The 14,899-nt window shown below is 40.4% G+C and overlaps 1 protein-coding gene across 1 annotated transcript in view; it reads left to right on the forward strand.

Moving 5' to 3' along the window:
- SYN2 (synapsin II) overlaps positions 1-14,899 on the forward strand; it is a 172,691-nt gene that overhangs the window by 70,450 nt on the left and 87,342 nt on the right. Inside the window, exon 4 of the mRNA XM_061472945.1 lies at positions 1,264-1,420. Coding sequence (XP_061328929.1) covers positions 1,264-1,420 — 157 coding nt within the window. The remainder of the gene's footprint in view (positions 1-1,263; positions 1,421-14,899) is intronic.

Genomic DNA, 14,899 nt, shown 5'->3' on the forward strand with positions numbered 1-14,899 from the left:
CAAACACTTGACATACCACCCTAAAAACCTAGATCATGCGTTCTGAGACCTATGCTACAAACATGGTTTTGGGAATTTCTTTAAAGGCTACAGTTCTTAAGGAGTTGTGGTCACTACTCCACAGTGCTGTTGTAACGACTCTTGAAAGCCTGGTTAAGGCTCCAGCTAATCTGCTTTGACTACTGCGTTCGGGCTGGGATCTCCAAACTGCTACGGCAATTTCAGTGTGAATTCTAATTGGTTTGATTTGGTTTTGTTTTACTAGAGTGAGATTTTGGAATGACTTCATAATCTTTGGAATTTTGCACTCCAGCAAACAGCTTATATTTAGTCAGGGCGTGTAAATAATTACACTGCTCTAATTTAATTTACCCTACAGTTGTGCCTCTTTCAGGAGGTCGATAGCTTCAAGCTAGTCAGTGTTTTTCCACCAGCAGAGAATCTTTCAACAGGCAAGATTAGGAGCAAATTGCCCTGTACTGGTGGCTCCCTCCAGTTGCGTTATATCTTTTCAGTTTTATAAACTTCTTCAGTAACTAAATGTCAGGGTTTGAGTGAGGTGAAGATGGTGTCAGACTGTTCTTAAAGGTGCATGGTGATAGGACAGTAATCCGTGGAGGCTGCAACAGGGGAAATTCTGATTAGATACAAGAGAGAAAAGGAAAACAACAAAGTGCAGGTTTAAGTTTAGGAATTCATTTTGACAAGTGCATTGATCAGAACTTGGATTGTGATTATCTCCAGTGCCTTTTGGAAGCAATGGGGTTGCTTCACCTTTTACTGTCTTTTAAAAAGTCTGACAATAGTTGTGAAAACAGTTATTCCCAAGAAGCTGAAGTTTCTGGCAGTGACATTTGCCTGCTTTGGTTTTGATTGTCATTGCTTAGGAACCAGTGTGCATAGACTAAGTACATATTCAGACTTCATATGTGTGATTTATCTTTCAGTTGGAAGACAACCTGAGAAGTTGTGATAATGTCTCTGTGCTCTGAATGGAGTCACATTATTGACTGGATGCTGATATTTTCTGAGCAACCATTAGCTGATGGTTGAGAAATGATACAGGACAGATTTTCATAAAGCCACAATAACTCTTTCCCTCTTTTAGCATTTACCTTTGTTTTGAGTGTTCTTTTAGTACTTCTCTGTCCATCAGCTAAATGGATCCATCAGCTAGACATTTTCCCTTTTAAGACTGGGCTGTTGACGGAAAAAACCACATTTGATCATTGACCATTAGCAATGTATCTTTTTTCCTGCTAGGTCCTTCAGGCCTGATTTTGTCCTGGTTCGACAGCATTCATTCAGCATGGCAGAAAACGAAGACTTCCGTAACCTGATCATCGGGATGCAGTACGCTGGCATCCCCAGCGTCAACTCCTTGGAGTCCATCTACAACTTCTGTGACAAACCGTGGGTGGTAAGTCACTCACCAGCAAGTTCTCCTGGTGCAAAAGCAGTTGGTGACGTTTTCTTTGCTTGTTTAGGTCCCTTTGGTGAACACTGAAGTATCAAACTGCAGAGGTACTTAGCAGAGCTGTGCAGGCAGTGTGGAGACAAAGTGTTTGTAGTACAAATAGTGAACTAAGTGAGGAAGCCAATGGCAAGCCTGCCCACTGCCAGCATACGTGCTGAAGTGAAGAGAGTGTTTATTTGCAACTTGGGAAAAGCAAGCTGAGAATGTTTTTCATATTTGTGGTTTTGAACTTAATTCAAACAGACTTTAGCCAGTGTTTTCCGCATGCCTGTGAAACGTTTGGGGCAATGCCTTAGCAAGGAAATCTGGAGCTATTAGTTTCCTCATTTAAAAGCTCTTTTCATAATCTTGTGCATATGGGGTTAGGAGTTTGTCTTTTCTGCTACACCTAGAGTAATGAGTACACTGGAGAATCACTGATGTGTATCAGTTTTACTGCAGAAGCAGATTCAGTTTTTCATTACATGCTTTGTAATGATGGAGGTAGAATTCAGTGATCTTGCTTCATAGAGAACTAAACATTAGTAGCAACGAGGTAAAATGTAGTGCTGAGAAAGATGATGATGAATGGTGCAGTACTGTTCCTGTAATACGTGTATTCAGTTGTCCAAGAGCTAATGAAACTTCAGAGAATACCACTTGTTACAAAGGGACAAAGCTTCATCATTTTTAACTTTGTTGTTGAGGTAAGAAAAGAACATCATTACAGTTGTCAGTACTTCTCATACCAAAGGGAAGCTTTACTGTAATACTTCTTATTGCCTTGAAGATGTTTTTTTTTCACATTTATTATTAAAATTCCTCCAAAAAAATGTTAGCAGACTTTAACATATATTTCTTCCAGCTAATTTTATTATATGCTTATGTTGCAGTAAACCACAATGGGGCATACATATTTGATTGAACGTTTATACCTTCTGAGAATACATATTGTACATTGCTGAACCCATGATTTTAATACATCGCATTTTCTGTGCTGTGGGGCATTTCTTACTCCTTTGATTGATTGTATACTGTAAAGCTGGGTGGTAGAGCAATAACAGTAGCATTGATATGCAAGGAGGATGCAGTAAAAAGAAAATGAATAATTCCTCCTTGCAATATTCTTGTGGTGGCATTAGGGTAATGGCTGTTCTTCCACCAAACTGATAAAGATAGCTCTTTCTTACCATTGGCCTTGTTTCACATAAAATTTCTGTGCTGGTTTTTCACTCTTCTAACTGGGAGTAAGTGGAAGTTATAGGAATATTTACTATAACAGGTGGAAGACCAAGCAAAAGCAAATATAAATCTAAGTGTGTGAAAGGATTAATTCATGTTCCATATCTTTTTCTTGTTCCACATAATATACCTCACAAATAATGAAGTATTATGCTTATAAGGTCTTATTTCAATTTAGAATTATAGTAATTTTAAAATAGGCTTGAATTATGGTAGAGCTTTTCTAAGGGGGTGAGGGTGCTGGGGCACTGGCACAGGGTGCCCAGAGAAGCTGTGGCTGCCCCATCCCTGGCAGTGTTCAAGGCCAGGTTGGACACAGGGGCTTGGAGCAAGCTGCTCTAGTGGAAGGGAGCCCTGCCCGTGGCAGGGTACTGGGACTGGATGAGCTTTAGTATCCCCTCCAACCCATTCCATGACACCACAGCTCATGATGAAATGACTGCCTTCTGAATTGCCAGAAGAATCTGTATCTTTGGTTTTTGCAAAAGTTCTCATTTTGGCTGAAATGTCTGTAGTTTGTCTCAGCCAAGAAACGAGTGAAATGAAGATATTTTTCAGTTGATCTTATTTTGTTTGAACATAGCGAAGAATGATATTTTTTCCCTTTGAGATTTCCTACCTTGCACTTCTACATTTGAGAGCCAAAATGGGTTTTCTTTGAAATACTCCATTTGCCCAGCCTCAGCAAGAGTCCGTGTCATCCCTTTCAGGTTTTCCTCTCAGAAATGACTGTTCTAGAGAAACTGTAGCGTCAAACAGGCGACATGCTTAAAACTAGCTTCTTTCACCTTTTTCCTGTAGTTCCCTGAAGTTGTTTTATTAAGGTGTGTAACAGAGCAGGGCTGGAGCCTACACACCCTGCCTGCAAGTCCATGGACAGTGAGGCTGAGCAGGCAACACTCCTGCTGTGAACGATTGTTCTTTGCTCCACCAGTGGCTTCAGTTCTGGGTTGTAACTACCTGTGACCATAAGCTAAGCCTGTAAATGTGAGATTGGTTCCCATTCTGTGATGATGCTGTACTTTAGCTGAATCCTACTTAGAAGTGTGGACTTTTAATTTGAGCACAAAAAGTTTCTGTACAAGCACAAGGGGGTTTGTTTGGGCATTTAACTTGGAATATCCTGACTTCTGTTCTTTGTGGTAGTGGGAGGTGTAGAGACAGCCATGCTTATCCCAGAGCATCATGGAATCTTCATCACTAAGTGCTGCAAGACATCCTGCAAACCCATTTCAACCCATGCCAGAAATACTCTGAGGGTAAAAATCTGTTGATCCTTTTGATTCAGCCCATGTCATGAATATTCAAATAATGCAGCAGAACCCAGGAACTGTTGGTTTTGCTAATGTTATCTTCTAACTTGCTTGATTACACCTAACCCATACAGGCTACCCTGCCTCTGTGCAATCCCTGCTGCAAACTGTGGTCTAGTTTTGGATGCCTTGGGGTGCTCTTCTCAATCTGTCGCTGCATGGAAGCACTAAGCATAAGAACTACTGATGCTCATACTGTGTTCCTAGATGTACTTCGGGCCAGTGACTTAAGCAGTGTTCCCCACCTATTTAAGCTTAGCTGATATATGCTTACTTAAACTGTAACTAGAAAAAAAACCCTAGCAGAATTATTCTGCAAGTTCCTTCATCAGAAATCGGCTGAACATTTACAGCACTGATTAAAGGAATTGAAACACCTGCCAGGCTCATCTGTTACATACAGAACTGATTTGCTGGAACTGCAATTGTATGTTTTCAGTGAAGACCCCTTTCGTTTAAATTTCTTTTTCGTCATAGCTTAAATAATAAAATACACTCCAATTCTCATTCCAATTTATATCGTTTGTTGCCTTAACAGCCATTTCAAATGCAAAGTTGGGTTCCACTTCATCCACATCTGTATCTTTTCATAAAGTACAGCTTATGTCAGGTTGTCAGGGAACATGTTCAGCAGCCCTGAGTGTCCCTGTCAGGTTTGCAAGCACATGCTTGGACTTGCCATCAATCAGCCCCGTCTTCACTGCAGGTAAAGGATGCCTTTATGGATAATCCTTTCTTAACGTGGGTGACTTGATAGTTGTGTCAAAGCTATTTCTATAAAAATTACAGGTTCAAAAGCCTTATGAAAAATCAGGAAGCAGAATAAAGTCATGAGTAACAATCTGTATTAATTTATGAAAAATACATTCACTTCCCTGTAGGTAAAATTTGAGTGGTAGAAATGAATGGTAATTTCTGTAACAGAATTTAAAAATATAGGGTTTCCAATGGAATATGCCTTTAAGGGATGAAAAATGATTGAATTAGTCATGGGCAGTTGCTCTTATTTACTGCAAGGTAAAATCATGAGTAGGATAGAATTGCTAGGAGGGAAAGTCAGGAAAGAATAAAGTGAGAGTTAGAATCCAATATACAAGTTCTTTGTTTTTTAAGTTACTGTTGTTCAGAGTATAGGGTCTTTGCATTTCTTTAGAACGTAGAGCTCTGGATGCACAGCATCTCTTCTCAACCCTGAGGGTAGATTCATGCTCTCCGTGTTAGAAGCTGGCGCACCTGCCCTCAGTTTTTCATCAGAACTCTTGCTGTCCTGTGCCTGCAGGCAAGTGTGGGCTTCTGGGCCTTTGCCAATGAACAATTTGCATTTGATGTGAGGTATTTTATTGAGAGGTGGAAGATTGCCAGGAACACACCAAACATTTCTGAAAACAAGTCTGAAAGCTTGTATTTTCCAGTGTCAGGACGTACCTAGTTCCTTCGAATGCATGTCAAAAGTTCAAAGCACTGAATAACCCTTTGAAAAGTTGGGAAGCCAGCAACCGTGGCAAAAAATATACTGAAATGAGTGTGTTGGTGAGATGTTTGCCTGCTGAAATATGCTAATGCTTGGGATTATTACTGGGCTCCCGTTATTTCACTTCTCTGATAATACTTAGCACCTACCTTGGGAAAAAGTCATCGTCCTGGTTTGTGAGAGGAGTATTCACTTACACACTACTAAGGATGTCAGAAAGCTTCTTACCTAGGGGGAAAACATGACTTTTATAAAGAAAGACTAAATTCTTTATTAGTGAATGCATGCAGAGCTGCAGAGTAACTGTTTTAAGGCTCATGCCTTGTCTTACCACATTGGAACATTTCATTGCATTGTCGTGTTGCAAAGCGATAGTCTTGTGCATGACTTATCCCTTTCCAATGAGCCAAGAATGTTCCATAGTTTAATTTATAGTTGCAGCAAGTTAAAGCGAGGAAAAAATGTATACTTTCCTTGTTGGATTTGTGACTCATAATTTGACTCATGTCTAAAATGGTCTGTAGAACCTGGTGTAAAGTACTTATGAAAGTTTTGTGATAGTAAAAAGAAAAAAGAGCATAATTACTTACCCAAAGGTATGACCTGGTATTATTTAGCTAGAATCTAGGTACTTTACTATCTCTCTTTTCCTTTAGAAAAGGTAATTCAAGAAATAAATGAGATATTCCTTAGCTGAGGCTTAGAAAATTGATGTAAACTTTCCTGTAGTAAATGATGTAGGTAAGGGAAGTAATTGCAGAGAGGGAACTAATTCCAGAAGTAACTGGAAGATGTGATAAGGACAGTGCTTGCAGCAATGGGTCAAATCCCTACTTACGAGTCAGACTGGGAAAATATATTAAAAAAAAAAATAATTCCATGTTTTTCCAGTTGAATTTTTAAAAAATTTCTCCTGCCCTGCACACATCCTTTTTCATGCTTCCCAGTAAGATTTATGTGGAATTAGCATGCTTAAGTCTTTACGTCAGCTGAACCCTGATCTTGATTTTAGCTTCAGTTGCAGACTCTGGTGGCAGGTCTTGGAATGCCACAGGTTATTAGCTCTTCACCCACACTGTGTACAGCACTGCTAATACGTGGAACTGTGGTGAGGTAGAATTAATTGGAGCATACTAAAGATGCAGACCCTGACTCAGCAGTGACCACCACGCAGTTCAAGGTCCATGACTGCTATAGGTAGAATGCTATTTCAGTTAAACCTGGCCTGTGAAGTACTAATTACACACAATACGGTCTGGATTGCTGTTTTATATATCTCATGCCACAGATAGTGATCAGCAGTTCAACACTGCAGAGATCACAGAATTGCTGTAGCTGTGTAGACCAAATGTGTATGACTGAAGAGAAAGAAAATTCTCATAAAACCCATTCTGCTGGATTCCATCCAATTCCATGATAGTAGCTTTACCTAGCAGCATCTGCAGCTGGCTGCAAATCTGTTCTCTTGTTAGTATGCCTTGGGAGGCTACATAACAGTGACTGGTTTCGAAGGCTTTAAGGATCTGCTAGACACTAATTACACATTTACACTGGTGAAGGCAGTGATGGCACAATCTGCAGCGTAATAACAGGTCTACAAAATCATTTGTGAGTAGTGACCTCAATTAGCTGCTGCCACGCTTGTGGAAAACTCTGTATTTAGCTTGAAATACTGGCTTCATGTAATCAAGGAGGGGATGTAGGGTAGTGTGTCAAGCTACTGCACAGCTGTACCACCTGGGGAAGGGATGTCTGTCACTGCATGGATGGAGAGCTGGGTGCAGAGCAGGCTTGGCCTCATGGGATGTAAACTCTGTTGGTCTAATGACAAACTGATACATCACTTCAGTAATGTGGGAAATAAAGTTAAAACACCAGGAACTGTTTTCTGATCAAAAGCTGCAGAGTGGAAATGAGACCTAGAAAACAGAGACACCTGTATGAATGTAGAGACACCTGAAAGATCACAGAATCATAGAATAGTTAGGGTTGGAAAGGACCTTAAGATCAAGTTCCAACCCTCCTGCCATGGACAGGGACACCTCACACTAAACCATATCACCCAAGGCTTTGTCCAACCTTGTCTTGAACACCACCAGGGATGGAGCATTCACAGCCTCCCTGGGCAACCCATTCCAGTGCCTCACCACTCTAACAGGGTGTTTTTCACGTAGAGCCCTAGATGTGAACCCGTCTTGCACTGAAACATCTTCAAAAGCTCACTGGGACTTTGTCTGCTTCATTGTGGGAATTTGTTGTTATTAAGGGGTTTAAGTGTAAGAGAAGTGCCATAGAACACTTTGTTATGCCAAAATTTGTTCGGTTGCATATCTGCAATCATTCTGAGGGAAGGCTGGTCATGGCTTTTCCCTTTGGTAAACTTGGTAGTGCTGGAGCCGTCGCAGTTCTGTTTGTTTCTCTGTGCTTCGGGAGAGGACAGCCAAATACATTTTTGCAAGTTTGTTGACATTTTCCTCTCTTGCTCCTTTTGCCAAGCTTACATCATCCTGTGCCTTCGTGTGTTGTAGTTTGCTCTGTTTCTTTTGCAGATGATTTTCTGTTCAGCTATCTTCATCTTCCTACTCTGACTGAACGTTTCATTTCTCTACCCTTACCTTTCGTTCTGTTTTAGTGGCAGCCTGTTGCTTTCTGATGGTATTGAGTACTCTCCCCTACCTTGTTTTCTCTTCCTTCATGTGTTGCTGTTAGGAGTTGCACTGTTGTGCTTTTTCCCCTCCAAGCTACACTTCATAATCTTGAGCAACAGACTGGGACACTGGCAGGGAACTTGTAGGCACTCTGCAGGGAGGAGCGTGTGAAAGAAATGAGCTCTGTTCATTCCAGCTTCCTGTTGACATGAATTATTGAAGCTATGTTAATAGGCAGACACAGCCACACAGATGAGTTTCAATATTGTGTCCGAGTATCTTCTGGAGAATGAAAACCAAATGAAATGGATGTGTGCAAGAAGGAAAGTCTTTGGAAAACCTATTTACTGTAAATCTATGAGACATCTCAATGCTATTCCATGCCTCTTAGAGAAAGATATTAGAAGTTTTTATTGCACCATAAGAAAATTCTATGCTCATTTCCAAAAGGAAGATTTGTACAATAATATTGAACAACAGGGTAGAATTTGGCTGGTTACTCACTTCTCTATGTGCCAGAGGATATCTTTTTGAAGGTCAAGGGTAAAGAATGCGTACCTGCAATCTGGCTTCAACTCAGATAGGGAAGACGTTTAGAGGCTTTCAGATTTAACATCTGTTAACATCAGAAATGTTAAGACCTATGTGTTAGTCGGTGGCTATAGTTGTATGTATTTCGTTAGATAAAACCTAGAGCCATCACTGAATTTCCTCGTGGTTTCAGCCAGTCTTGTAAGATTGCACCTCTTTATAGAGCTATATTAAGCTATCTGTTCTTAAAACAGAAAGGGAATATTACAGACTCTCTTAATGATCCTGTGTATGTAAACTCACCTGAAATTCCATGAAAAAAGCAGAGACCCTTGAGTAATGAATATACCTCAGTGTGATGTTTGTTTTTTTCTGTTCCATACAAGTAATTCTCACAGCTCTGTGTTCATCAATCTTGAACTATTAAATACTTTATAGATTAAATATATATGTATATTTTGCTTTGACCAGCATTTACTGCCATGAGGCTAATTTAATGCAAAAGTCAACTCAAATTTTTGTATGGCCTTCTTGAATGCTGTGGTAGGTTGTTGCCACCTTGCCCTGCTCTTCCCTGCACTAAAGGGCAGCACTGGGAGCTCTTGACATCTCTTTAAGACTTTCAGTGCATTGAACGGTTCTAGTGGCACAAAATTGCAACAGGCTTGCAGTCATTTCTTAGCTTTTACTGAAAGAAACTTCATTTAAATAAAGGCTGTAAGATTAATCTGCAAACCAGGAGTCTAAAGCTGTCATTCATATCCTTTGAATTATCTGCTGGTTCTGCTGCAGCACTGAAATACAAAACACCATTATCTTGCTGAAATGAGGGCAGGATCTCAGGACAGGAAAGTCCATGTATGTAAGAAGCCTGATTTGACTGAGTTTGAATTCTGTGAACAGAGTTGCAGATGCCCCTGATTTTATCTATGTGCAATTTCAGTCAAAGGAAAAAGATGTATTTTAGCAATATGAAAATGGGCTTTACTTTTTACTTCAATGGTTAAATACATAAATAATGCTTTTTTTCGTGAAGATAACTTCCTACATACACATCTCAATACCTGCACAAAAGGCAATGAACTATAAGACTCCTTAACAATGAACATGGAAGGGCTATATCTGTAAAAACACAGTTTGCATTAAAAGGTAGATTTCTTCCTGTACCGTGAAGTCTTATTGAATTAAGTATTTTTATAAACCTTATTTTAGCTGCAAAGTCTCAGGATGTTACTATCTCTAAAAGAAGTCCCACAAAGCAATAAAATCTTTCTGCTGTGGTGAGCCCCAAACCCTTTTGAGAAGTGCTTATGCACTTGCCCAAGTACCATTAAAATTACCAGGTGCAGAAATGTTTCCTTGGGCGAGACACTGAACTCCATGTTCCCATCATAATGGAATAAGCTGCACATTCTCATTGCTGCCAAGTGCACCCAAGCAGGAGCCCCTGTAGCTTTTATTTCGGTGACTCAGTTCCATAAACTAATTTTTTTTCCCCTCTGTAACTTCTCATTCTGAAATAAAAAGTTCCAGAAGGCCTCTTGATCTCGGCCTCACAGTACTTAGTTTTGCAAATTCTTGTGGAACAAACAAGTCTTGTCTGTTTTCAACCTTTTATGCTCATCAGCTACTTTTCCTTCTTTTTAATCCACCTATCTTCTTGAAATCTCCGCTTCCTCACTGTTTATGCATTTTGTCACTGGCTCCTTCATTAGCCAAGGTGTTTCTCATTGCCAGGTGCCTTGCTACCCAACTTTGCAAGCCAAGAGGGACTGCTTTTGTGTCTCTGACTCTGCCCCTCTGCTGGTTTTCCAGTGGTTTTGATTATTTTTTTAGATCCAGCTTTTCTAACTGTTGTATTAAACTGTTTCGCTCTCACGGATGCACTCTGGTAGTCTGTAAGCAAGAGTTCTGCATCCAGTGCTTCCAAGGGCATGAGCTTTTTATTTAAAGCTTTATTTTTTGAATCCTGCAGCAATTCTTAATGGTTTGTATGTAGGTGTAAACCTGATGTGAAAGTCTTCCGTAGGTTAATTACAGCACTGATGGCTAATCAGAGAGATGTGCCTCTCCGAGGCAGCACAGGCTGCAGCACACATGCTGCAGGGGAGCTGCAGGAGTCAAACAAATGCCCTTTGGAAATCCTGGGGAACATGGAGCAGTTCTGGGAAGGGTCAGCACAACCCACACAGGCTGAGTAGCCTTAGGTGCAGACAAGCACCGCAGAGGGTGAGGAGGGAGCTGGAGGTAAAGAAGGTGAGAAAACATCAGCTGCAGTCAGGGATGGAAGGAAGCGATGCTGCTAGTCCCAGGGTTGGTGAGTAAAGCAGCAGGATTTGACTAAAAGATGTAGTGGGGGAGAGCAGCTGAGCTTGGAGAGGAGGAGATCCTCACCGTGTTCTGCTGTGAGGCTGGGCTGCACCAGGGATAGCGGATCAACTCCTCTGTGTTAGGAAACAACTTGAATTATGATACAGGGTCCGTATAAGTCATCTTTCCAATCACAGACCAACTGTGGTGCCTTTGGCTTTGCATTGTAATACTGGGAAACTACTGGAGGAACATCAAGTTCTTTTGTCAGTTCCCATCTTTTCTGGATTCTGTTCATGTGCCCAAACTGATCTGTAGACAGTTTCATTGCTCAGTTTTATGGCAAACTTTGCATTGACTTTGAAAGTTTGACTGCTTTCATTAAGCTGTCAGTCAGCTCCTGCTGGCAGAAAGTAGTACCTAAGCTAGTCAGGAGTCTGTTCCCCTTGATCCTTGTGTTGGGTATCAAAGAGCAAAGCAAATGTGTATGTACTCAGCCTTCAGGGGAAGTATTTAATGTTTACTAAAGCATAGTAGAAGAAAGGTAGGCCGACGGCAACAAAGCGGAGCATGAATAGCATAGAATAGTAGCACAGATACCGTCCATGTATAGTCACTTAAAATAAAATGAATGAAAACCCCCACAAAGCCAAACCCAAAGCGTGTTTAAAACACAGGCGTGGTGGAAGTCTTGATGGAATTGGCCCCCACAGAGGACATGTGTCCAGTGAACCCTCCTGGCCCTTTCCACACAACTGCTCCGTTTCTTCTCCCTCTGAAGGGTCTATAGTGTTTGACTCTCAATCTGTTGGCCACCGAGGCTGAAAGGGAGAACCCAGTTGCTGAGGCCCCCATCCACACTCATGTGTCATGATGTATAATATATATTCAGGCATAATTTCCTGTGTTGTGCAGTTCACGGAGGAATACTGGGAACCTCTGCAGCATTTCCATGGAAAGCTGCCTTTCATCAATTCTTCGTCTTACAAAGGAATTATTTCAGTATACAGCAGGATGAAACTTGGACTCTGTCAGGAGCAGCATAACAGCCCAGTCTTTAAACCGTTTTGTGTCACCTGCTTTGAAGTAACACATGTTCAAAGCAAGCTTGCAGCAGTACTGAATATTGAGATTGTATTAGAAACTTAGAACTCTTACTGAAGTAATTTCAGCCACAATCACTGGTACACATTTAATACATTTGGTAAAAGGCAAATTTATATAGAGAAATCCAGAAGTAAACTGGTATTGCATGGGATGCTCTCACTCAGATGTGCCCACACCTTACAGCAGTCAAAGATAAGTTAAATCTCAGCTAAAAGTGCTATTTTTGTAATGACAAAGGGATTCAGAAAGTGTTCATCCGTCAAAGTTTTACTGTTTCTTCAGTGCTAGAGAGTACCAGCTTCTCTGCTTTGGTGAACCAGCCTATCCAGAGAATTTCATGGTTGTTATAGTTGTTACCGTGAAGTATTAGATGCCTGGTTGGAGTTCTTCCACTGCCAATAGAAGCAAGCCTTAACTCGTAAAGGGGACAGGTAATGAATACTCACAACAAAGGGAAATCTCGGACACAAAAGGTTACACAGCTCAGTTGTACTTCCCTAATAGTGAACAACTGCAGACAAAGGTGAAGTCGTTCGTTCCATGAAAATCTTACTTGACATACCAGGAAATTCCCCACGGGAATGGTCAATGATACGTATCCTTCACTCTGGCAAGAGAGATGAGGAGCTTGCTGGAATTAAAGGTAACACAAAGCACCATCTGGAGTGATTAATTTTCAATCTCATATCTAATTATCTTTGAGGAGAATGCTTGTGCAGTTTGTTCAGGAAAAACTGAGCATTTTGGGGATGGCATGCATGTAATTATGCACAATTTAACTCATCTCAAGTGATAAGCAAAGTCATTATTCAGATCTTTATGAAGTTAGCAAAGTGATTTCCATAACTGTGTGCTGTTTGGTTACAGTAGAGTCTATGCAGTCACATCTGTAGAGTGTGATGAAACCCCATAAAGCTTTTATGTGAAATCAAAGGGAGTAAGTGTCTTTTTGACTAAGTATTTCTTCTTAAGCTGTTATCGTACTTTGTTGAGAGGAGAAAAAGTGTAGCTGGTGCCCTCCTGTTCTTTGATACAGGAACACTCCATAGGCCTAGATGTGGAAGCTTTTAATGCCTGGTAGAACAGAGAAGAGCTGACATTCTAAAGAATGATACAAAATCCCGCTATTTTCCTTTAAAGAAAGCCTATCTGAAAACCATAAATAGATGTGCCTAAGAATATCTCTCTTTGAGCTGAAAATAAGACACAACATTTGGAACTAAGAAGTAAATTCAGCAAATAAATAAGAGTTAAAAGACCTTTTTTCCATTTTGTTTTCTCTGAAGATGTTGCAAAGATGGAATACTGCTGGAATACTGAGCCCTGTGAGTTTCTTTTTGTTAGATAATTGTTAAATCTCCCAAGGGGTTTTGGCATCCATATAAAATATTGAAGTCTGGAGCGGCTCTACCAGTATTCTCTATTCCATGAACATCTCAAAACATTCACCATTGGATTGGATGATAATTGAGTAATTTATACTCTAAAAAAATTATGCTTTTGCCCAGGAAAGAATTTTATAAACTCTAATGAGCTGTAATCAAGGCAAAGCATTAATCGGGTCTATATGGGCTGGTTTGGTTTCTTTATGATTTAAAAAGTCTGTGAAATATCAAATCCATTTTGTTAGTGTAGCTTCCAGCAGCCCTCTAAACCCGGTTTGGATAGAAGGGCAGACAACCCGCTCTTCTGTACTCAGCCTGTTTGTAAGCACCGTGTGGCCTCCTGTCTGTCCAGGTCCAGCAGGATTTCCACAAGTGGTCTGGTTGGGTGAATCTGGCTTGAATTTATCAACTTGCTTTTTCTGAGGGGAGAAAAGGTTGGCAAGAGATCCCTAACACTGTAGCTGCAGAGGTGAAGCAGTGTCCCAGCAGGGGCAAAGGATAAACCTTGCCGTGTTATTCCTCTCTTCTCCATCAGGAAATTTAAACCTGCTTTTCTTCCATGCTCTTTAATAGCTTATTTGCTAATTGGGAGTGTACTTTAGCATGATACACATGTACTCTCTGTGGTCGATATGATTTTAAGGAAACAAACACTTGCTAGTATTAATCTCAGTTATCTTGGCTCTCTTGCCTCTTGAGTGAGTACCACAAGACCTATAAGCAGTGTCAGTTTCTTTTGCTTGCTTTCAGTGAAACTGGAAAAGAAAATAAGGAAAGAATCCCAGGAAATGCAATCATCTGACATATTTTTTTTTTAAGGTTTTTACTTTAAGGTAGGCAAATAAATTTATTTTAGCGTAACAATTGTTTGGCAAAATTTATGTATTCAATGGACACTATTTGCTTATGACATTTTGAATTTGGATCTTGGATAAGAACAGACATAAATAGTAAGTTGTCAGGATTCCTGTTCACAAACCACCTTATTTTGGTAGCTGTGATAATATTTCCTTTGCTTGGGGTTAGTTTTGTACAGCACACTATCCAGCTAGAATTTCTTCAGGCTTTGGTGGAAACTACTCATCATTAAGGTATTTTCCACTGGGCTTCAAAATCTAAATATGTGTTTTACCAACCCCGAGTAAACACCACAAAATTGAACAAATTCTCTGTGCCATCTGGAAATATGATGCAAAGCTTTCATCATTTTCTTCCCTTTAGACAGTTTTTGTTCTCCTTGCACTCTCAATTGCATTAGAGTAGGTATGTTATCTAACTAGCCGTGTTACAGAGTTCCATTGTTCTTTGCTTTTTTCCTGTTTGTAACCAGCAAACCCCACTATTCACACTGTTGTGCTAAGTTGTTTATGTCTCATGTTGGCATCATGACAATGAAACACATCACAGGCATGTACAAGCCAGAGCTTTGGAGGCTT

Source organism: Pezoporus flaviventris, unplaced genomic scaffold, assembly GCF_033815535.1.
Source record: "Pezoporus flaviventris isolate CSIRO_AGI_PZ_B2104156 unplaced genomic scaffold, CSIRO_AGI_Pfla_v1 ptg000073l, whole genome shotgun sequence".
NCBI classification, from domain to species: domain Eukaryota; kingdom Metazoa; phylum Chordata; class Aves; order Psittaciformes; family Psittacidae; genus Pezoporus; species Pezoporus flaviventris.